Source organism: Onychostruthus taczanowskii, unplaced genomic scaffold, assembly GCF_017590055.1.
Source record: "Onychostruthus taczanowskii isolate IOZ18803 unplaced genomic scaffold, ASM1759005v1 scaffold17, whole genome shotgun sequence".
Lineage (NCBI taxonomy): Eukaryota > Metazoa > Chordata > Aves > Passeriformes > Passeridae > Onychostruthus > Onychostruthus taczanowskii.
The window spans coordinates 2588491-2613839 of NW_024498906.1; the positions used below are offsets into that span (position 1 = coordinate 2588491).

The following is a 25349-nucleotide window of genomic DNA, read 5'->3' on the forward strand; positions in this document are numbered from 1 at the left end:
TGGAGTTGGGAACAGCCCTGTGAGCAGCAAGGTGAGAGGAGGAGGGGAGAAAGCACGGCAGGCATCAGAGGAGAGATTCATTCCCCTGCTGCCTTCGTAGGGCTCCAGTGGAGAATGGGCTTCCCTGCAGCCCTTGGAGGAGCTAGGCCAGAGTAGGGATCCACACTGCTCTCCATAGGACTTGCACTGGGGCACGTGGCTGTTCCCTGAAGAAACTACAGCCCCTCTGGCAGCAGGTTTATCCTGAAGGCCCTTGGGTGGGATCCCACTCTGGAGCAAGGGAAAAGTGTGTGGAAAATGGAGCAGCAGGGTAGAGTTGGTGGTAGTGACCGAGCACAGCTCGGTGCCTTGCACCTCTCAGGGGAATGGGGCAAGGAAGGGGTGAATTTGAATCCAAGAAAAAAGATGGGGTGTGAGAGGTGTTTAATCTTTGTTGCTCGCTTCCCTGCATTTTTAACTGGCAACATATTGAACCAGTTTGGTAACTGGTAAAATGATGAGTGGAATAGAAACTCAGCTGGAAGGAACATCTAGAGCAAAAAGAAGTATCTAGTCCAGCTTCCTGATCACCTCAGGGTGACCAAAAGTTAGAGCATGTTGTTAAAGGGCATTACCCAAATGCTTCTTAAATGCTGGCAGGCTTGAGGCATTCACCACCTCTCTAGGAGGCCTGTAGGAAGGACATTTTTCTGAGGTCTCCCTGGAACACCTTCAACCTTTAAAAAAACAGGTGATACATTAGGTATGACTGGGAAAACAAGAGAGGAATTTAGTGCTCTTCTGGGTAAGTAGGGCAGGAGACAGCCTTATTAAAATTGAGGAGTCCAAACCATTTTCAAGTTGCTGACTGCTTAGCCTGGAGGCATGAAAATATTAACAACTTTTGGAACTTCTGGAACAATGAAAGAGGTTGTTCTCTTGAGCTAAATCTACGAGCCAAACTACTGCCGAACCTTTGTATTGCAGTGTGTGTTTTCAGCCTAGGGGCTGTGCTAGAACTATTTTAAGGGCTTGCTCCCAATACAGACCAAACCCTTTAGGTTTGCTGAAGCTGGAAGGTAGAGTCCCTCTTGTCCCCTGTCTCTCTAAACTTCTGTTTCTAGAAGTGCTGCAAATGATTATGAGATGTATGGAAGTTGAATTAGCTGTAACTTCTCAAAGATAAATTCAAGACTTTCTTGACTGGAGTGTTTTCTAAGATCTGTTTAACCCAGTCCCCCCAGTGTTGCAGCTTATGGGAGAGGGTTGCTGTGGAGTAATTTATTCCACTAGCTGTGCTAAGTGAATGGTCCCAGCTATCTCTGCCCTCTCATTGCTTTGGCCTCACCCTGTGTTGTCCCCTCTTCCATGAGAGTTTCAGGGAGCTCTCCCATGGCTGTGTGACAAACCAAGTGGGTTAAAAACAAGCAAGCAGAGATGTTAAAGGGAAATGGGAAACTGATATTGCTCAGCTACACTGCTGAAATGAATGGACAAAAAAAGCTGTCTGTGCTTCAAATAAACCTGTCTGGCTCCTCATGTGCTGGCAGACCTCAATGGTGAGCAGGAATTGGAACTGGTGGTGGGATTGAGAAGCAAGTCACACCAGGTGTAGAATATTGGAAAAATGTTTAAAGTAAAGGCTGCAGAGCATCGTGGTTTATACTTGCTTTAGAAATACGGAGAGGAGTTGTTAAGGGGGCTACCTCTTGGTTTTTTTCCTGTCTTTTTCTGATCCCATCTACTGAATTACTTATGGGTCCTTTCCAACTAAAGATATTCTATGGTATTTTGATTTCAGTCATCCAGAAGTTTCAAATCATTTGAACTTTTGACAGCACGTAAAAGGTTAGCTAGTAACTTTGATCTAGTGGGAATTAAAAGCTTTATCTGGGTCAGTACTCTGCTGGTGATGTAGCTTTGTAGGGGGATGTGTTGTTTTTTGGTTTCTTGTTGCCATTCATACCTTCAAAACTTTTAAATAAAATTTTATGTCAGCCATTTGGCTGTCCCAGTTGATTTTGGTTACATGGACTGATTTTTTTCTGTTCTTCTGAGAATGAGATTAAAAATATGATGATAATATTACTCAAGTTTTAGATACATTTTCTCATGAGGAATTTGTTTTAAAGAATATGGGGACAGAACCCATTTTGTGCAACAAAAGCTTCTTCACTCTTGACCTTCTTTTCTGTTCTTGAAAAAGAAAGAAATGTGAGGCCCATTATTTAATTTCATTTATACTACAAGCAAAATCAGTAATGTGGTTTTAGACACTTTTTTACAAGGAGTGCTGTTACGTGCTATCACAAAGGCAAGCCCCTGCTCAGTTACAGTGGCAGGGTACCTGTGTGGGCCATGGTGAGTTCCTTCATCCAGTAGAAGTATTTTTCTTAACTGAGCATGCATTATTTGAGAGAGCAGAACAACATGGTCTAGGTCTGGATCATGCTTCTCACCTGGTTTTCCAGCACCTGCTTGGCTGTCTGGTGGCAGAGAGTAAATAATTTTTCCAGTGAACAGAAGTGTGGCCATTTAAAAGCATTTAATTGTGAACAAATGATACTCAAATACATCTGAACTTCAAACACACTAAAATGCATTTTATGTCATGCTGACCAAAATATATTTGAATTATGAAGCTTTAAATATTTTATAATGCATCCAGATTCATGCAACAATGGATGTGTTTCATTCAGTATTTTATTTAGCTTAAAGTTATGTTTTATAGTTCCTTTTACACCCACATACAGGGAAGAAAAAGTTGTGGTTAAAATAAAAGCAGCAAGCTATAAATGTTTTTATGAAATGAGGTTGAAAGCATTCCATACCTCTTAAGAGCATTTTTTCCAAAGGCAAATGCTTCAATGTCCCAAGAAAATGTAGTCATGGCATCACACTGTGAAAGCCTAGACAGGAGTGTGAGTTTATCTGATTGACTCAGAGTGAAGTGAGCTGCATTTGCATCATTCCTGATAATGTGTTCTGGTGCTCTGAAAAGTGGGAGTAGTGACAGCAAAGGGAATGAATTCATTTCAGCAACAGTCAGCACCTTGCTGAAAAGCAGGAACGTGGCAGTGCATTTTTTCAGACTGCTTTTCTAGGGAAAGATTTGGAACCAGAAAAAGTTAGGAAAGGCCTGTGTAAGAGGAGCAGGTCTTAGCCTCTGGGAAGTGTAAGAAAGTCCTGTGAGGAAATGGAGGGCTTTCACTTAACATAGTTGATATCCTGGGCTATGGGACTGCATTCTGGCTGGCTACAGCACAGCCTGGGATCCTGATCTCTCTGATGACCCTGGCACACAGGAATTCTCATCAAGGTCTTACCAGTGTTCTTCTGTCCTGAGCTGCCCTGAACGTGGTGGGGGCTGTACCCACATGAGGAGCTAAGGGTTGGTAAGCCAGTAGGAAATTCTTTTGTGTCTTAGTCCAGATATAGTCTGGCTGTGAGTACTTTTACTCTGCTTTGGGGAGGTGGAATATGCCTCTCTAGGCTCTTATTTTCTCTCATTAATTGCTGCTTCCTAGGTTGTTTTTAGAAACTTACTGCCAGCCTGCAGACTTTTGCTTAGGTAAAGCAGATGCTGCGAGTATCTTCTGGCCAATCTGAATCCTGTTGTAGTCCAAATTGCAAGACACTTATCACATCTTTCACTTTTTAATTACAAGCACAATGGTCATGGAAGTTTTACTTGAGTATTATTTTAAGGTTGGATAATGAATGTCCCATTTCAGTCAACCAGTTCAACCAAGGAAGAGGTTGATTGTGTTTGCAGCAAATTCAAAGAACTACCAACAGAAACAGCATTAAATTTTTAAAAACCTATGAATTTATCAGCATCTTTTAGTGGACTAAGATTCTGTAATTTTCTTGGGAAGTGCATATGGAACAAGTTAAGGAAACTTTTTCAGAAGAGCATGATTCTTTCTGCAAGTTGTAGAAAAGGATTTAGCTTTGTTCAACATAATTTTCCTTCGCTTGAAGCAAGCTTGGTCATGACTATTTTTGTAATTAACTTTGCTAACAGTATTGCTAATTCCTTTGCATGGTTATTTAAATGCCTAAGAGTAGCTAGTTAGAGCCATACTGGAGGCCATACATAGAGGCCCTTTCATCAGTTTCCCTAATCCAGCTACTTGTTCTTAGGTTAGTGAAAATTTTTGGGGAGAAATACCATGTAATGATCCAGTTTTTGATTTAGAAGAAGTAGTTTGGGTATGTTTGATAGTACAGAAATCCTTATTCTGTTCTAAAACCTGGTGTTAATAGTAAAGAGGACAACAAAGCTTTATTTGAAATAGAGATGTTGGAAACTTAAAGGAAGGGCTGTCAGAGACATAGCAATTTGACTTGTAAAGATAATTATAGTTGGTGCCTAACTGATTTTTGAGGATTTCTGCAGCTTCAGGAAAGCAAATATTTGGTCTCGATGATCCTGTCTCATGGGGCCTCATGCTGTGGTTTCAACCTGATCCATCTCTGGTCTCTCCTTTCCAGAGAACTCGCTGACTAAACACATTTCAACTCTGCTGAGGGGCTGCTGCTTAGTGTTATTAGATACATACATAGTTACTGGAGCTGCACCAAGATGTGGACAAGATAAGAAATATCTAGAAATACTTCCACTGAATTAATACACACAAAATCTCACATTGTCAAGGGACGTTTTATTTAGGACATCATATTTAATGTGTGATTTTTCTGACTTTTAGCTGTGTGCAAAGTGAATTTTAATCTCATTTTGAGATGAAGGAAGAAAACTTAGTGGAATAAAATGCTTTGAAATAAAACTTCAGTAAGACCATGAACTGGATGTAGCAATGCCCTGGCAGAGCAGGATTTGGTTTTTCAGGTTCATGGGTGGGTTTTTTTTGTTGGTGGTTTTCTTGGTTTTTTTGCCAGGCTGATTTCTTCTGAAAACTGAGGTTATCCAGTTGTGCTTTCCTGTCTCTGTGTCCCCTCTCTCCCACCCAGCCTTGCTAAGTAATGGTGGACCTTGTTAGCCAGCTGCAGTCAAATTTGACAGAGGGGATTTGGGTTCAAAGATATTAATTCTGACAAGTCTTTGCCTGGATGAAAAGGTCTCTTATTTCTGCTAGAAGCCCGTGGTTAGGTGCATTTGTTGTGCAGAGGGATGTGACCCAACAGCCCCTGTGTGAGATGAGCTTTCACCAGAACTTGTGCCTGATGGGACTGCTGAGCTCTGCTGCCTTGGGGTTAAAGCATTTGGAGGAGCTTCTGCTTCACTTTTTTTGGTTTGCTACAAAAGTTAGCACAAGCAAGCTCTGAGTAGATAGCAGTGACAGAGTGCCTGTTACCTGTTCAGTGGCACCTCTGTGGAATGATTGTTCTGCTCCTGGCTGCAGCTGTCTCTGAGCTCTGTTGCTGCCAAAGATGGATTTGTGCTGCTGGAGATCCAAGTGGGAGAGCAGGCAGAAACCATTGCTTTTGCAGAGACACTCATGCTTCTCCGAGAGACAGGAGGTCACAGTGGAGGGATCTCTTTAGCAGATGCTGAAAGCAGTTGCATGAAAGGCTGGTGACTCTCCTGCTCTTTTACTTTAAAATGCTGGTGAATGTGTGTCTCATTGCACACCTGAAGATTCACCCACGGAACACAAACTCCTTGGTAACCAAACTTCTTGCTTCCACTCATATAAAAGAGACTTCGACAGCCGCGAGCAAACATCTAGACAAAGCAAAATAAGTGGGTAAAGCTCTGGTGGAATGGTGCAATGTTTTAAGGAAATTTGTGTTCTATCTCCCTGCACCTATGGCTGTGGTCACTGGAACAGTGACATTTCCCAGAAATGTCTTTTTCAGTGTCTTTACAGCCTATGTGTGTAGTTAGATTATATGAAAAAAAAGCAAAAATTTGTTCTGAGTTATGCCAAGGTATCTTGTATATTTCTTAATCCCCAACTGAAATGCCTTTCTGCAGCCCATGTCAGCATGCACCCTTGTTTAATCTCTGCAGCAGGATGACAGATGGGAAGGATGCCCATGTGATGGCTGAGTGTAAACACTCTCTGGTTGTAGTGCGAATGTGGTCTTTAGGAGAAGTAGTGTTTGGTTTAGCTGGAATTTAATGTGCTTCTTGACGAAAAATTGCCGGAAGACCTAAAGCAGTTCCTTCTGCTTGAGAACATATGCATTGCATCACTAAAGTGCTTTTTCAAAAGAAGCAAATAAAAAGCTTGCAAACTTGAGTGGTGTAACTTTAATCATTCCAGATGTTGAGTTTCATAGTCGGTTGCTGTTTGGGTTTGATATAAGCACCTTTTGGTCAGAGAATGCAACGTTTCCTGCAGCAGGGAAAATTTTTTCTTGGAGTAATGAGAATAGCTTAGTCTACTTGGAATTAAAGAAGAAGAAATTGATTTGGGATATTAAATGTTGGAGAACAAAATTTTCTGCTTTGCAGGGTGTTCTCCTTACAGTTGCAGTTATAGTTAGTGGAAAAGCTTGCCACCAGCAGTGTTTGGAGCCCTGCAAATCCTATTGGCTCAATATTGACTCCTAATTAATGATCCACATTCTCACAGATGCACTGAGGCCCTCTGTGATGTGGCTGTCTATTGTCAAACAATAGAGTCATTTATTTCCAGCTGTATTTGTCCCATGAATAAAGGACATGAAGTAGTGCCAGAGTGTGGTTTCTGTTGGCTGCTGTACAGAAATTTGGCAGCTTTTCTAGCCAAGGGAGTGTAATTTATAAAATTCAGAGATCTGATGGCAACTGGTCAAGCTGTCTTCAAATGCAACATGTTGGACTTTTCTCGAGTATGCTTTGTGTACCTGAAGCCCAGTTCTGGCTACAACAGATGCATAGTCCAGAAAAACAGTTCAAGGCCCAGGGTGAAATGGGATGGAATACAGCCTTTGCTCTGACCCACACTAATTAATCACTTCCAATGAAGCCAGCATATCCCTCTGTTTCTATGAAGAAGCCACTCAAGCTGTATCTGGTGTCTCTGCTTCCGTCAGTGTGATGGTGACTGTGTTTTCCTTTTACCATGGGCTGAAAATGCTCAACAGTACATGACCAAAGGTGTGATGCTGTGATTATGGACTGCTTCTGTTAAGCTGTACTTGCACCAATGTGCCTTAGGCACCTTGCAGGTAGGGCAGGTCTTTATTGTGCCCCATGAGGACAGTGTCCTCCGGGGCAGTGTCTGTGACTCACGTGTTGGTGTAACCTAATATGTTTTACCTGTGTTACATTGGGGTTTACATCTAGAACTGAACTGGGATTTTTTTTCTCTTTTTATAAAAAGTATCAGTGATTGTTTTAATATGTTTTGAAGTTATCTAAATGCCAGAAAGATGAAATATTTTACAGTACTCAGGCTCATTGCACACAGGTTCTTTAAGCAGGCTTGGGCTGACCATGTGCTGACCTCAGGCTGTTTTGCTGTTCCAGTGAACTTCACCAACACTTATGCAAGTGGTTTTGACTGTTCCAGTGAAAACTGGGCAATATGTGTGATTCTGTTGATCAATTGAATAATCAAACCTCACTTTCTTGGGCCAGGCTACATGAGGAGACGCTGACATGGTCCTATTGATTTTAGCTCTGGCAAGTGCTCTTGTCTGACTCTGACATAATGGCTGGAAGTGAGAATTGTGTCTGCTTGTGGGAGAGCAGGATAACACACACTCGTGTGTCTTTTGAGTGTACATTCATGTGCATACACACACTTATATTCACAGACAGACCTTTTCTAGAGGCTGGGACACTTGCTGTGGTTCAGCCCAGACCATATTCCAGAGGGTTGGCCAACTCTGGCATATGACCTTGGACAGAATTGTTTGTGCGTTGTTCTGGCTTTGTTGTAAATGCCAGAGTGATCCCATTGTTTGAGTGGGATCTTGGTGAGATGGAATTCTGAGTGAGTGAAGCGCGGTTTGGAGCATGTAGCATTTAGTTATTACTTTTTTGCCCCGTATGTCTGTTCAATGTTTTATGAAGGTTTAGCAGAGTCTTTGCACAGCCTCATTAAGTGCCTTATTGGGCTGCAATGGCCAGGAGTGCTGTTAGCAGTTCCAGCAGGAGGTGTGGCCATGTATCCTGTACCTGCCAAAGAGCTGCTGGATTTGGGGAGAACAAGGCAACCAAATCCTAGAACGCTCATCAAAAATGCGAATTAAATTCCACAGGCTTCTGTCACAGATCATCAGTATCAGGAACTTACTCTCACATGTGCTCTGTGCACCTTTTCAAACACTGCCAGAAATGGACTTCTGCAGCTGTTGCCTGCAGCTGTTTATGGTTTAGCTGTAATTTCATAGTTCTGTACATGCTGGAGAAACCAAGATGGTTTATTGACTACAGGCAGGCTCTACAGCCAGAGGAAAGGACACTTTATACTATGCCACAGTATAAATAAATCCACAAACCCAAACATGGAAAAGTCATTCTGTTGCTGACAGCTGATTTGTGATTTTTCTTGCCACAAGGATTAGGTGCTGCTTGGAGCTGACTCGCCACAGGACTCCTGTAGTTGGAGCTTGCTGGATTTTGTTAGGGTAGCTCCATGTTCCTATAGTTCTCACCTTGTATTTGGGAGAGGGGAATTAATGGTCCAGCTTCTCCCTTCTCCTTCTCTGTCTTTCCTTTCCCACTTCCTTCCCCTGACACAGATTTCCAAAGAGAAATAACAGGTTGCTGCTTTGTCGGCTGAAAACTGTTCTTAGTTTCTAGCTTGATATTGTCCTAGAAAGAGATCAATTGTGACAATGCAGAGTTCCCAGACGGTGCAAAATAGAGCTGCTTTATGGCAAAAAACAGGCCTTTTGGAGCAGTTAGCTGATTATCAGTTTAGTTTTCAGTTTAACCCCTAGTTTTAAGGCACAACAAGCCCAAGTCAACCAACCACCACACAGCACGATGTGGACATGCAGCAGTCACACAGCACAGCTCACAGCTCTCTACCCCTGTTCCAGCTGAGTCACTCTCCCATAGTTCCCTTCTACCTAGCCTAAGTAGCAGGCCTGAGCCATGATTTTACAAGGGTAACATGGCCCTTATTTTATAAGACTTTACCTTATAAAATAAGACTTTATGATTGTGTAACAATAGATGCAAGCAAAATCCTGCTAGTGAAACACAGATAGAGGATGATGTTCAGTACGTACAAGTACTTCTCAAAGGGAAAGAAGCTGAAATTTAGAAATTATGGGGGGATTGAGTAAGCATATGATAATTCAGTGTTGGTTGGGGAGACATAAAGCTGACAGTATGAATAAGTCTAATAGCTCAGCATTTGTAGTGTTGGGGTTCAGTAGAAAAACCATCAGGTAACCAACAGCAAATACTTGTCAAAAGGTCCTTCTGAGGGTTACTCAGCGTTTGGATCATGGATACGGTGGATTAAGTGTTGAGATCACATGGTGTCCATGCATTTTCTGTCAGTGTCCTGCCCTTTTGGCAGCCCCTTTGAGATCATAGTGATTTCTGTTATGAGGACTAAATTGCACCAATGTCACACAAATACCTCCCCAAACCTGTGCTGGGACCAGTCTTGTGCTATTTCTCATTACCAGGTATCTGTTCACACCCTTGGAGTCATTCACACATGAGTGGGAATTTTTATAGTGGGAGGCATGTGATCCTCCTGGTTCTGCAGCATCATTTCCCTCCTCTGCCTCAGCTGATGGTTGTCAAAATCATGGGTTATATGTGGGACAATAGGCAGGTGAAAAGGAGCAAATGTTTTTTCCTGTTCTGCATCAAGCAGAGGTGGGAATGCCCTCTTGGAGCTTCCTGGTGAAGCGGGACTGGAATAAGAACTGAGGGCATTTTGCATGCAGGACACCATCAAGGCAGTAGTGGGGGGACGGGAATTGAGGATTTCAGGACCTTCAAACTCTTAAGTCTTCTTCAAGATAGAGTGGGCTTTCCCTTTATGTCCATGTGACATCCAGGACAACTTGCGTGCAGGTGCTCACATGGAAAAAGGTTTCACTCTCCAAGCTGATAACTGTCATCACGCACATTTTGTGACACATGTATGTCTTCCTTCTCTCTCTACTTGTGCAACTTTTTATCAGGATGGTTGGGGGCTGAGATGAGGACTTTTAAGTCCCCATGAAAGTAAGTAACTCAGACACATGAGCTGTTGTTGAGAGCATGAGCATGGTGCTGCCTCTCCCTGCATCCTTATGTTCTGTATGAGAGTCCGGCTCTCAAGAAAGCAAGAGCTCCTCAGGGGGCTGAATGTCAAACTCAGCTCAGAGAATTCACCCTGAAATGGCTATTTTTTACTTGAGAAATGGAGAATATTTGCTATATGGAGGGGACTATCAAGTCTACTCCACTGAGAAATCTATATAAATAAGACTTTTTTTAAATCCCCCACTTAAAGTGCCAAATAGATACTTTTCCACTAAGCTCACAGTACTGCTTGACTTGGAAGCACTGGATCATCTCTTAAAATGTGTTGTGTACCAGCAAGGACTGAAATATCTTGCCTAGAAAAAAACAGATCTAACTTTTAGAGCAGGACTTTTCTGTAGGTTGGCTGATTATTGCTTTGTGCTGCTTGACTGTGATTTTTGGCACACAGTGTCACATACCAAATTCCCGAAATAAAATGCTACATGATATTCTAAGAGTTCTTAGGAAGCTTTAAAAAGGGATTTGTCTGCTGAGTGGGCACCTCTTCTGAAGCCAAATGATGCAGCAGCAGTGGTTTAAAAGGAGAAAACTTTAGTCAGCAGATAATTAGTCTTTTTAAATAAGTGCAAGGAGAAAAAAAAACCTTCCATCAGACTTGTGTTTGTAGAAGTTGTCAGCAATCCTGCTTTGATTGGAGAGGGTGTGCAGCCCTTTGAATAGTTAAAACATCTGTTCAGCGACGTTGTGAAATGCTCGTGTTCGGAACCCCTGATAAGGGGGACTGCTGAGCGCTGGGCTCTTACAGGCTCCACGGGCAGCAAGGGCTGCACTAGTGTGGCCACTGCTTGCCTTTCCTCCTCCTGGGCAGAGCAAAACGTAGGAGACAGCTACTATTTTACAAGTGATTTTGCTTTGAGAGGGAGAGAGCAGGAAGTGCCTAGGAAATGGTTCATGACAGAAACCTGGAGTTTTAAATAGGAGAGAAGAGGAGGAGGAGGAGGAGAGCTCATGGGCACAGTTTGTGAGCAGTTGAAACACTGACACAACAGCAGCAGGGGAAAACCAGGCTTCTGAGAGAGCGAGCACCTCCCAAGCTGTCCTGATGGAAGGAGAGACAGTCCCCGAGGCGAGGGGAGCAGCCAGCAAAGCCACTCGGATCGCCCTCGGTGTCTTTGTGAGTGGCACTGTTGTGCTTGGCACCGCTCTTTTCCTGGGTAAGTGGAAGCGTTGACACTAACCTGAGCACAACCTCCCCAGCCTGTCTGCTGGGTGCCCGTGTTTGTGTCTCACGGTGTCTTTTGGTGAAAATCTAAATCTCTTTTTCTTTCCCCCCTTTTTATATTTATCCTGAAAGGGATATGTGTCAGTAAAAGAGTTCTTGTGGGAATGCTAGAGCCGGGAGATGCAATGGGAGCTCATGTAACGTTTTGAATGCTGAATTTAAATTTAGGTACTCAGTTGAATGTGTTCTGACCAGACCTGGGTTCTTTCACAGGACAGAGAGAAGCAGGTGAGATGATGCTGATTATGGATTCAGTGGTTGTGACTGATGTGGAGTAATATTGTCTGTTTCCTGAAAATGAATCTGTGTAGTGCGTGCATTTTATGGAATCTTTTTGGGTTTTCCTTCATTTGGTTTTCATTTAGGGCTTGACTAAAACCCCCGTAGAAAGCTTCAATAGTGCATATGTGTGCACATTTTTTAGATCTTTGTGTTCTTCTACGATGAATTGCAAAGTTGCCTTTACAAAAGTCGTGAAGGGTGCATCTAGGATGAAATTGAAATATTTTTTTTAGATATATAAGTTGTAACTAGATGCAACAGAGAAGGAAATAGTTTTTCCTCTCCCAGATTTGGAATTACCTGTAGATTGGTTTTGTTAGCATAACACTTGAAAGCATATGCCTACACTTCTGAAATTATGTGTAAAAGTATAAATACACCCAGAAACTCCAAGCAGAGTGGAAGCTGTGTTGTATCCTGTAGGAATTTTGCAGAGTTGGATCCTCTTTTGGAACAATTCTGCCCAACTTTTTGTTTCTTTAGACCAATATAGATTTCCCTAGATTGGTGGAAACCTTGCCTCTAAGCATATCTTTTGCTTTCATCCAATCCTTTATGATCTTGTGATCTTGTTTGAAAAGTCTGCTTTGTTCATAGTCACAAAACAAGGTCAGGTTTTCTATAGAATATTTAAAGCACCAGGCTCACTCTTGGTTAGAGCTTTTCTGCTCTGGAGCAATTTCTGCAACATTTGCAGGAAAATGACTTCTGTGTCAGTGATCCCATTCAAGTTAACTTTTTATAACCATGAGTGAGTTTGAATCTTCAAATTTCTAGATAAAAGAAAAAGTTTTTCACTTAAAGAATGCGGTATAAACACCAGGGAGTAATAATGGAGAGACCTTATTTCTTTTTGTCTGCACTAGATTTGTTTGTTTATTGCTTAGAGCAGTGAAAGCGATTGACATTTACCATCACAGCTTCTCAGAGATAGAACTGCTTGATCCATAGGCCAGGTGTGAAAATTCAAGCAAATATATTAATTCTTGCAGACAGTTTTCCAAGTGTGCCTGTGGCATGTTCTGTAGGCAGGGACTCAATATCAAAATTTTCATTGGCGTAACTGCTAAGAAAATAAAAATGCTGGCTTTGGGTCAACCAAAATGCTTTTACGATTTCTTTGGAAATGGTCTAGAAATTTTCAACCTAAAGAACCAAGGAAAAAAAGTTAAATTGTTTTGGTTTAACATTTTTTCAACTAGATGTTTTCACGCTTCATTGTGACATGGTTTTCTTTTTAAGTTTGAGATAATTATTTTTTAGTTTTATTTAACTGTAGAAATGGACATAATTTTTTCTGTCCATATGAAACATTTCAGGCACCTCAAGATGTTTTTTTTCTTCAGTTTTCATTTAGTCTGCAAAACTTGTTGTTTCTGGTACACCTGAAATTAATTTTCCAGCCTGAGGGGTGAAATGTAGCTTTCTCCTGCTTTCTTCACATAGTTCCTACAAGTCCAAGGAGGATGTGGGAGAGTCAGGTATTGTTATTTACTGTTCCTTGCTCATGCTGGCTGTGACCTCGCTGTGACTTCAGTGGGGAGCATTGCTGGGGTGCTGCCTGTGGCACTCTGGCAGGAGTGGGGCTGTGACAGGACAGCAGCCACCTCCTCCTGGGAGGGAGCAGATTGCTCTCCAGTGCCCTTGGGTGAGAACTCAGGCAGCCTTGAATCTCAGTTTGAGAGCCTCTTCTCCAGACTTTGTAGGAGAGTTCTCCTTTATGCTTCTCACATCACAGGAACATTCACATTATTTGTATCTGTACATTTGTATTGTTTTCCTTTTCCCTTATAGATTAGTTTCTTAAACTCAGTCGTGGAGTGTATTTGCTTAAGAATCTGCAAGCAGGCTTATCAAGGAGGAAGCTAGGATGCTGAGGGTTATAACCATGACTCTAAGTAATAATGTTGTGATTAGTTATCTTAACAATAAAAAGGCCAGAGAACAAAACTGTGCAAAGTTTTTTTTCTGTCAAAATTAGCTGTTATTTAAAATGGAAATGTTACTGCCAAAAATTGATTCTAATGATAAAATAGTAGGTTTCCCAGCTGAAATGGTATTTTGTGTTTGTTTAGAAGTATCAAAAACACAAGGGCTGCTTCAGGTTAAGCATGAAATGATGTCTGGGCTTTTCCCTCCTTTCTCTGCTTTGTTAAGAAAAAAGTCTAGCAAGCATTCAAGATCTGGACGGATTCTAAAGAGATAAATTCTAATCGGGGAAAAAGGTGAGTTGGGAGGAGTGCAACACTTAATTAAAAGGGACGTTAACCATTATTTGTAGTTCATCTTTGTAGTGGCTCAAAACCATATTGTGAAGATCTCCACTTCTCTATTTTCTCCTGTTCTTCAACATTCCAATTACAGCCTTTGTAAGCCTCAAAATCTTGTGTATTTCTTGGCTAATTTACAAAGGTGTTTGAGGTGTTGTATTTCACTAAACCAATGCAAGCTGTATTTCACTAAACCAATGCAAGCTTTGGAAAAGCTCTCCAGAAATAGTTTTATATTGCCATTTTCTGAGAAACTTGGATTGAAATCCAGATATTTCTGTCATTAATTGTCATTAAAACAGTGAGACTGGAAGAGAAGAAACAGCTTTAGATTCAATTCTAGCTTTAGGACCTTTTGTAAAAAAAAATTCCTGGGCTGAAATGAAATTTCACATTTTTCTATTACTTTAAAACAACATGTAACTACAGCAGAAATTGTTTTAGAACTATCCGTACTGTTAAAGCTATGGTACCATAATATATTCCATTGTTGGGTTTTTTTTTGTTCAGTGTTATTTGCTTTTTTATTTTTGCCATGGACTGTTATTAAGATAATGGATATAATGAGACATTTCTTTATGCCTACTGAACACGTCTAGTGAGAACTATTTCACCTATCCCTTGGGATTCTCCCTTTCTAGTTCCAAGTATCAATTATCTGCATATTTGCTGCCTGAGAGCAGTGTCTGAAATTAGCAATTCCTGTGCTTAAATTTCAGTGGCAGTTGTAATACATGTTTTTAAAAGATGAGCAAAATTAACTGACAATTTCGTGTTCTTCTAAGCAAGGCTTTTGGAAGCAAATGCAATTACAATACTTTTGGGAGACAATTCAGACAGAACCTGGGTTGTGCCTTATGAAGCACAGCTATCCTTGTGCCCATTGCAATCTGCTTTGTTCCAGGCTGGCCCTGGGAGGGTCCTGTTGGTGCTGGGTTGTGCTGGGCAGTGCAGTGCTGCTGCAGGGCACTGTGGGCACCACAGCTCCGGGGAGCTCTGGAAACCCTGCAGAGGGTGGGGAGACTGCTCCGTGTTGCATTTCCCACCATGGAAGGTGCAGCCTGGTCCTGTGGAGAGCATCCATGTGGTCCATGGCAGAGCATTGGAATTAGAGGATCTTTAAGGTCCCTTCTAAGCCTAGCCATCCTATTCTCCTGTGTTTCCAGGCTCTGGAGGATGACAACAACGCTGAATTTTTTGTATCGTGGTGCTGCTCACTGTCAGTGAGTAGGGCTGAGGTGATGCTGCTCAAGGCACTGTGCACAGACAGCCCTTGCTCTGTGCTGCCTGTGAGCAAAGAGGGGGAAGGAAAAAGCAGCACTAGGAGGGGGAAGTTATTTGTACAAGCTGCAGTATTTACATAATATATAGTCTAAATATTTACTTAATATACATTCTAAGTGCTCTAAATCAATGCAGAGAGTGCCTCCAGAGAGGCACTGGGACCAGAGGCTGCATTGATATTGGAATGATTGAGTACACAACATTTGGCTGCAGCTGTCAAAATTCATTGCAAATGATCTCATTATGGTTTTCCATTTTGCAGTTAGCCAAGGTCTTATAAAGTTTCATGCGAAGCAACAGTACTGTTTGACTGCAGAATGCATTGAAGCTGGTAAGCAGCAATTCTATCTTCTCAATGATATAATGATTATAGTATGTCAATGAGGTATTTATACCATTTAATTTTTCCCATTATACATTTTACTCAGAAAGCTCAATTAATGAGGGAGAAAGAACAATAATCCCAAACTTTTTAAAATGTCACTGTTCAAGTTGCTTCTATTTTGTTTATTTTGTACAATTAAAATTTGTGTTTTAATTTGGTCTAATACTAGTTTAACTAGGTTGACTCAAAGTTTCCCATAGGGGTTATTTTTCTTTTTTTAAAATAGGAAACAAAATGTTGAGTGACTAGACCTTCAGGTATATTTTGTTGCTAGTTATCAGAAAACTAGCAAGTGTATTGTTAAGCACAGAGATGATTTTCTACCAGATCTGGCACACACTTTATATGATTTTATATTAAAATAAGGTAGATTCAGAGTAGTTATATGGAAGAAAATTTTTGTGGTGAGAGTGGTGAAACACTGGCACAAGTCACTCAGAGAAGTTGTGGATGCCCCATTCTGGAGGTGTTCAAGGTTGGATGGGACTCTGAGCAACCTGGTCTAGTTGACTATGTCCCTGCTTATTGCAGAATGTTGGACTAGGCGACCTTTAAGGGTTCCTTCCAAGCCAGACTATTCTATGATTTTATGATTAGGTACTAAAAAGATACTGAGTCTTGGGCTGATCTCTCTCTTTCCATCCCTCTTTTCACTGACAATAGTAACTGGTAAGGAAGCAGTCACAAAATGCAGCTGAAAATACAATTTTCTTTTCCAATGTATGGAAGATCAGAATTTGATTTGTTTTCTTTTGCAGTATTCAACTAGAGGTAAACACTGCATAGTTACTGAAATGCTAATCACAATCTACTTAATATGTATCACTACTAAATTCCTCAGGCAATTAATTCTATCATGGCAACAATGGAGAGCTTGTCTTCAGATGTCTGGCTCCAGCAGCTCATGTTCATGCAGTGCTAAGTTCAGTCATCATTGCTGTATGGCACTCAAGGAGATTCATTGCAGATATTTTGTCTTTTTTGTTTGTTTATTTGTTTCTCATTAATCATAATTTCTGGACTGTAGCTTTGTGTAATTCTCTATTTAGGAAAAAGTGTTCCACAAAATCTCTGTGTGTCTTTTTTACAGCTGCTGGCATCCTAAGCAAGATAAATCAATCTGTAGATCCATGTGAGAACTTCTATCGATTTGCATGCGATGGCTGGATATATAACAACCCTATTCCTGAAGATATGTCCAACTATGGTGTTTATCCCTGGCTGCGACACAAGGTGGACCTCAAACTAAAGGGTAAATAGATAGTTTCTAAAAGTATTTGGTTGGCTTGTCACTGTAGCTTGTTAATTGGCTGGGTTTGAGATGACCAAAAATCCTCCCCACGGTTCTCATCACTGGGTAACATCCAACAGCCTGACTTGATGTTCTCTTTTTAGTATATTTTCTTTTTTTTTTTAATTGAACATTACATTGAGAGATAATGAATTTAACATAAACAGAATTGGGAGGAAGAATAGAATCTCTTGGGAATTCTGGTAATTCTACCAGTTAAGAATGGATGGATTAAATTATACTGATTATAGCAAAAGGAAAAGACAAGGGAATTTAACTCTTTCCCTCTTGCAGTAGATGGTTAGACCAGAGTGCAGGAGGTCAGCACACACAATTAAGAATGTCCCAAAATCAATCATCAGTCCAGGGCAGCAGGCTGTCTCTAACAGTGGCCAACAGCAGGAAAGAATATAATAAGGCCAAACCAGGATGACATTTTCCAGTACACTCACCTAGCCCTTGCCAGAGGCAATTCTCAGGCTTCCGGAGACAGAGGTTGTTTGGGTATTGTGTTTCCTTCCCATTGCCATTCAGAATGCCACTGAAGTACCTGAGCTATCATCAGTGAAACAGAAAGTTGCTTAAGAATGTATTTCTGGAGGAAAAAATAGCCCTAGGGTGGAAACGTGTAGGAAGAAAGGTATTTTAATCTGCATGTACTTGACTTTGGGCTATACTCTGCAGCGTGGCTACCTCTCCAGGAAGCCCTGCAGACCAGCTGGGGAGAAAGGGGATGATTATTGTTAGGTAGGAAAATCTTGTCAGATTGTTATAGTCTTGGCTAGAAGTGAGTCATTCAAAAAAAGGGAGACATGCAAGATTTAATGTTGTTGGTGGTGTGCTTGAGCTTTGCCCACCTTGAGTACATAATTGATGTAAGAGCTTGGCTTGAGCTCACCACAGAACAGAGGTTCAGTTTTAGAATTTAATGCTTAAATACAGCACTTGTTTTTCTTTGGATTTTGTGTAGGCACCAAAGCCCTTCTCCAAATGCTTTTTTCAGTCTTATTGTATACAATTTTCACATCATTAAGTATTTTAAATACTGCATTTGGGTTCAGAATATGAGTTCTGGTTTTCAGCATAGTACATGATCTCACGACTTCTGTTTAAAGTCTGCTGAAGATGTCACAAGGAAAGGAAAAAAAATGTTGCCAGAGCCTGTTTTAAGTTATGCTTTGCATTCTAATTGTTCTGCTGCCAGAATTGGACTGTATTAGATAACTGCACGTCCTGCATGAACCATAGCCACAAGGAGGCCAGTCTTAATTGAATATAGAGTAGCAAAGCTGTCACTGTCATCCTTAATTTCCTCTTTTTACAGGTGCTAATCAAGGACATCATGCTAAGCCAGATTTTTATGTGGTTTTCTTTCTGCAGTTCTTTTAGAAGTTGCTAATACATAGCTAGAAAAAATGCAAGACAAAGAAAGAAACATCCAAGTGGGAAGTATTTGCTTAATGAAAACTCCATATCAGATAAAGGGAGTTTATACAAATTTATTTAATAAGAGGGCCTTGACACAGACAGGGACAAAAAGATGTGAAATGCTGGTTGGTGTGTAGGAGTGTTTTTAAAATAACTTTTCTGATCTCTTCCTTAACTTTTTGCTTCATGAACTTTTCAAAATATATTCTTTGTAATTAAAAAAGGAAAATGGAAAGCATTGGTAGCTGGAATAATAAACATAACTTAGCCTCTCGAGTGTTTTCTCTCGAGTTATCTCAATGTATTAGCTCAACACTGAGTTATTAATTTATGACCACAAATAATTTATGACCAAAAATATGACCACAACCTTGCTAGCAGAAGTTTTAGCAAGAAGAACTCCTGCACAGAGAAACAGTTATAGGGCTGAATAGACCTTGGCAGCAAATTTAATCTCTCCTTTCTCAAGAACTCTTAGTAGAACTTTGTACCACGTGGTAAATAGCCCTGTTTGACATTCGGTAGATTAAAAAATCTCAGTCTTTAAAAACCTGGTCATTATGCAAGTTCTATGCTCTGAAATACTTATCATATTAAAGAAAACTATTAATCTTAAACTGATAACATGGATTGGCCAGAAAGACATATTTTTCATATTTGATTTTCTTTGATGGTGTGATATAGATGGAAAAAATTTTTTAAGGCTATATATTAAAAAAATTATGTTACTTAAAAAAACTGTTTGGATATCTAATCTATTTTCTGGTCCCTGAATGTTCCTGAGCCTACTCCTGTTTCAGAGAAAGGGATTTTTGGCAAAGATCTGTTACACAGGCTGCACAAGTATATCTTCAATATTCTGGAAGCATTTTTTTTTTTTCTTCAGGAGCAATTGCCACAAAAGAAGATCTTCCAATAGATAATGAGTAGCAAGTGTAAGAATTAATTTTGTCTTACCAAAAAAAGGTAGTTGTGGCTGTGTAATATAATGTACTTAGCCCTGCATTATGTGTTAGTAGGCTTGAGAATTAAGCTTTTTTTCCTATTTCTTTTGGGTTTGGTGTTTTGGTTTGTTTTGGCATTTGTTTGTTTGGTGGGGATTTTTTTGTTTTGTTTGTTTTTTGTTTCTTTTAGTGTGTGTGTGTAATTTTGGGTTTTGTTTAGTTTTCTTCTTTTGTGGTTTTTTTTTTTTTTTTTTTTTTTTTTGTGTGTTTTTGGGGGTTTTTGGAGTTTTTTTGGGACTCACAAGAGCAAAGAGTTTGCAGGTGTCAGCTTCAAAAAAGGGTAGAACATTTTCTGTATCAGTGAAGGTTTTTGGTGCCTCAATAGTGAATTCCAAAGAGAGGAAGTGGTAGTAGATCAATCCAAAATAGCTAAGAACTGCTGGGTGGTAGATTTTTTTTGACTGCGTATCTCTGGTTGATTAAAGGATCAGGATTAGAAACATTAATTTTGGGGTTCTTCTAGATATCCAAATCATAATATTATAGTTAAAAATACTTTTGTTTTAAGATTTGGGTTTATAATGGGGTAGGAATATATATATATATATGATGCTCCCATGGGTTTCTCTAGCTCTCTTAAGATGCATTCAAGCTAAAATCATATCATCATTTCCCCTTTAATTTCTTTTCCATACATTGTTTGAGGGTCACTTGGGTTTATTTTTCTGTGCTCAGAGGAATCCACAAACCACGTGTATAACTCACTTTGATCTCCTGACTATACAAAATAAATAAAGTTCTAGCCTGGAGAAAGTAGCGGTAGGTCTTTCCTTGGATGTGACCTTCAGCAGGATTTCAGGCGTCGTGGAGGAATGTAAAGGAGATAATTGTAGAGAGCCAAAAATACCTCAAAAGCAGAGGCCTGTGGTTTGGTTTATGACCCAAACCTAGGTAAGGGACATGTAATATTTAGGTTAAAATTTCTTATAGAACTATTCCTTATAGAACTTTCCTGGAGAGGACTCATATATGACTACTTTCCCTTAACCATTCCTGGCTGGACCAGGTTGTCCCTGACCTGAAGCCAGCCTTTCCTTTTCAGCTACAGCACAGGCATGTTAAAAAGTACCTCACATCAGAGCAAGCACTCCTGGTGCCCAATAGGCTTCTGATGAGGAAGTCTTGGAGTCCTTCAAAATTGAAAGAATCATTTGCCTGTGTTGTATGAACAGAAGTGATCTCAAACTGCAACAGCTTCAGCCTCATGTCAGGTCAACATAGCAGTAACTCTAGGAGTTACTGAATGTTTTGCCAATTACCATAATATTTCCTACAAAGCTATTTGTGTTCCTGATGAATTTTTCCGTTTTGATTTGATGACCTCCATTAAGGTTTTAGGAGTGCTTTTGTTTTGTCACTGAAAAGCAAGTGGCTTTTTGTGAGCAGTTTAGAGCTGGAGGTCTGAGGCACATAATTCAGTGCTTATTACCTGTGGTGAATGTTGGTGGTGAACCCAGAAGCTTCTTTTCCTTTCTCTGAAGTACAATGGTATACAGCTTGCTTATTTTTATCTTTCTGTGAGTGACCATACAGGAAGCAATAAATTAAAATAAAAACAACAAAACAAGACTCCACAAACATTCCTAAATTTCAGTACTGCAAAGGAGCTGATTTAAATTACGTGAATAATTTGTGAACATGTTTTCCAGATATTTTAAATTTAATTTGACTGTGAAATTAGTTTACAGTTTAAGTCTCCAGTTTACAGATTAAGTCTCCATACTGTTCCTGGTCCAGTGAGACACCTACTTCAGGCTGATTTGCTGTGCTAAGCTTTGTAGTATGGCTGTTTTCTGAATGTCAATCAGTTTAAAATGAGGAATTTCCAATGTGCTAAACAGAAAGAAATGGAGGCCTTTGAGGAGGATATGGTGTGTGGGTTTCTGAAGAACATGAGACAGACAGCAAACAAAATATCTTGGCAGCGTAGGCAACTTTTCCCAAGATAATCTGCAATGATTTCCTTTGGAAAAGAAATTGTTTATAAGTAAAACTGGTAAGTAAAAATATCTCTTTGGAAATTTATGCTGTTTGACTATAGGATATCCTTTCAGACTGATCCCAGGAGTTGGTGTTGAGCAGTTGTTGTTGCTGTTGAGTGTTTGCTGTCCTGCACAGAGGACCCTGTGCCACAGGGCTCTTTTAGGGCTGGGTTTTATCTCCCACCATTCAGCTGGTGCTCAGCTGGGACCACTGGGATAGTTTGGATGTGCTCCATGAAATCTGTAATGCAGCTGCTGACACTCATCCCCAGGTTTCCATATTAGCTGACCTGTCTCTTGTGATTTGTTTCCTTCAAAGTTATTTGAGCTTTTTGAGAGCTGTCCTAAGTATGATGAAGAATACCAGCAGCAATTAAAATAAAAGAGGATATGTATTGTTTTTCCTCCAGTATATTGCTGGCTAACTGCTCTTGAATAACAAGAAGGCCGAAAAAATCAATAGCACTTCATGCTGTTCTGCTTGGTCTTTTCTGCAATAAATGGATCTCTTTTCAATGGTATAGACACTTTCAGTGGTCCAAATCTTTCCTATAGTGGCTTATTTATCTGAATGTAAGAAAAAACATGAGTGGCACAAGTCAGGTAAATCTCTCCAGGCAAGAAGTTAATAGCTTTTTGGTAAAATGAAGTACCTAAGTCAAAAGTGGAGAAGCCAGGACTTTTTCCAGGCTTTGTGGCTGCTCAGAATGAGAATTGTGTTTGTAATGGGTGATTTTGGGAAACCATGAGTACAGAGAGGAGACAATTTTGGTTCTTAAATGAGGTTTAAAGGCAGCACAGTAACTGAGCCGCAGGATTCCCACAGCATCTGCCTGGTTTGGAGACTGGAATGGCATCCTCCTATGAGCCCTCAGCTAGAACCAGAGCGGGGCATCCTGCTTAATCCTGTTCCACATGTGGCACATATTTCCCTTAAATTTACAGTGAGCCTGGGGTTTGTATGATATGTGTCATTCATACTTGCAGATACCAAATTTCAAAATTTTTGATGGCTTGTGTTTGAGTGGGTAATTTTACAAAATCAGGATGATGCCTTGGAACGCACAGCAATCCATGATATATGATTCCCCTTTCTGACAAAAAACAATTTCCACCAGTATATGTTGGAAGTATTATTGTAATGAAGTAAATGTAATGCTGCCATTTAGTATGGAGCTCCAGCTATATTGTAACAATTGGGAAATTTGCAATCTTCTGGTGTAAATGTGGTATAAAATCTTTTGCCTAACATTATAATGACATGTGTTATCTCCTAAAGCATAATACTAGGAGGCCAGAAGGGCAGGGCAGGGAAGAGGGCAGTTCTACTCAATAAAAAAAGATTTATATTGAAATTTAATTTATGAACAGAGGCTCTCACCTCCTTACAAAGTGATTTTTTGTTTGGTCACAGTTTGTGTACAGTTATGTTGACTTTTGGGGAAGTCACATGGTGGGCTTATCTTTTGATATACAAACTCACAGAATTTACAAAATGCTGAAACTGTAAACAAACAACGTTTCTGTTTCGGAAATGTGTGTTAGGGCACTGAACAGCCTTAGGAAGCATTTATGTAAGCACAGCTGTGTGAATGCTCTTTCCATGAGAACTTCCACATTGCTAAAATGTATATTCAAGGAAAGAATTGAAGAATTTCTTTTCAAAGGGCGAGGGGGAACCCTAGAATGTCACTATATTAGTTGTATTTATTTGTCTAAATAGAGAATTATTTAATGAAATTGGGAATTTTTTTTTTTTGTTCTACTTGGTTTATGTTCCTTGGGAACTAGAACCTATATGAATTGATTAATTATGAGATTGTCGTGAATTCCTGTGGAAATACCTATGCATATTAATTACATCCTCACGAGTGCAAAATTAATTCATAATGATTTAAATGTTCCATTGGAATATCAGAAACATTAATAATGAGGGGCTGTTATTTTCAAGAGTCACTGCTCCATCCATGATGAGATGAATGCTGCCATCAAGAAATTAGCTGATGGACATTAATTGCATCAAATAAAAAAGATTGTTTCCTGAATTGATAGCTGGTGTCTTGATCATGATTAAATACTCTTAAGAAAAACCAACAAAACAAAACCCCAAAACAAAAAAACCCAACCAACCCCCTAAAAACTAAAACAATTAAAAAAAGAGCAAACAAACTAAATTCTCCCAACCAGCCAACCGCCATCCTCAACACCAACAACCCATCCTCTCCCCTCAGCTCACAAAATGAAACAAGGGGAGGAGGGAGACACAGTTTATCTCAAAGCAAGGCAGACCTAGATTAAGACATCAGCTCCACAAGGGCCATTCTGAGGAATGAACTTATGGAGCTGCAGAATACACTGATAATTTTGTTAAAGGAAAAAAAAAAAAAAACAAAAACAACAAAACTAAACTAGTTACTGGTTTGAAAATAGGGAAACTTTTATATTTAATATCTAAGGCATATCTGAGGCTATGTAAGCCAACACAAGGCCTTCCAAAAGTGACTAATGGCCCCATCCATTGACATCTTGGGTGGTTCTGCCTTCCAAAGAAGTGGGAATATACAACACAGCAGGTGTAGGACAATCTGAGAGGAGGCTAGTACTCTGCATAATTTCATATTTCTGTGTGAACAAGGAGTTTGCCATTATGAAATTTGCTTTGAGTGATTATTTCAATTGCTTATGTACTCCAGTAAGATGATTCTGGTGATCTGATTATTAACAATGGGGAACTGAGAGAAGAAAGGTATGAAAGTAGTAGAAGGCTGGTTAAGAAGGGAATGCAAAAGACATGAAAGTGGAAATAAGATGTGCTTTGGAAAAATTTTAAAACTGCACCATTATAAGCACCAGAAAGGTGTATTGATTTGCTATCTTATTTTACTTTAGACACTCAAAGCAAAAAGCTTTAATTAGGCAAGGATAGTTTTAACCATATGGAGAAAGATTTTTTTTTTTTGCAAACCTTTGATGCTAGTTTGTTCTCCCATATATATATTTAACAAACAGTAGAGAAATGTGGATTGTAATTAATCAGATACTCAAAATAGGTATTTATAAAATGCAATGAAATATATTTTGTACTGCATTAGGCTTGGATGCTTCCCTTTCTGTGCTTTGAAACTGAGAATTCTTTACAGCCACCAACGCACAAAGAAAAGGAAGATCCTTAATGTCAGTAACAATTTAGCAATTATTTAATTTATTTATGGTGGTGAGAAAATTTTTTATCACTTTTCATTCTGTTTATTTGTGATGGAGTAAAAATTTTATCTTTAGATTGTGTATTTTCATATTTTGGACTTTTGGAAACAAATTTTTATTTAAAAATCAAATATTTGCAGTTCACTTCTAATAAAGTGTCTGGTGAGGAAAAGGACTCCAGACTTCATATGTCAGATTGTGCATAAAATATGTGAACTAGCAAGAGGCACTGCAGAGCAATTAGCAGAACTAGTAGTTTACAAAAAAGAAATAAATTTAGGTTAGATCATATTTTAGGGAAACCTCAGAAACCAAATAGTGCTATCAATTGCTACTAGAGGAAAGAAGTGATTTTGCATACTTAAGTTGCCTATCAGGAGACATTCTCAGCAGAACTTGTGTTTTAAAGGCATAGAGGAATTTACCTTGAAATTATGTATTTGGGGTTGGGTTGCACTGGTGTCAGACATGAACTGTAAGTAGTCATCTGGACTTCCACTGAGATTTGTCTCTGTGGTATTTTCCAGGCAGGCAAGATCTTGCTTTGCTCTTCTTCCAAGGCTTCCAGATGCAAAAGAATTCTGAAGTGGGAGCTGGGCAGGTGCATTTGTGTGGGAGTTCAACCTGTGCTATTAACCTGCTAAGAGGGATAAAGTTGTACTGAAACATTAAATGTTGTGTCCTACAGCAGATGTCCATGTCTTTTTCAGAAGAGTGCTCTGAAGGAACAGATTTAACTCTAAGAATAATCTTGGCTTGATGATACTTGTCTTGTTCCCAAGAAATATGTTCAGCTTGAAATATCAATTAAGTCTATCACTTCCATTTACAACATACA

The 25349-nt window shown here is 39.8% G+C and overlaps 1 protein-coding gene across 2 annotated transcripts in view; it reads left to right on the forward strand.

Moving 5' to 3' along the window:
- Positions 1 to 11201: 11201 nt before the first annotated feature.
- The window catches only part of PHEX (phosphate regulating endopeptidase homolog X-linked), a 94435-nt gene continuing 80287 nt past the window's right edge, over positions 11202 to 25349 (forward strand). The window contains exons 1-3 of one of the 2 annotated variants that reach the window (XM_041399865.1): positions 11202 to 11313; positions 15480 to 15548; positions 16693 to 16854. In XM_041399865.1, the coding sequence (XP_041255799.1) occupies positions 11202 to 11313; positions 15480 to 15548; positions 16693 to 16854 (343 nt within the window). The remainder of the gene's footprint in view (positions 11314 to 15479; positions 15549 to 16692; positions 16855 to 25349) is intronic. The other variant, XM_041399866.1, reaches the window with a different exon arrangement.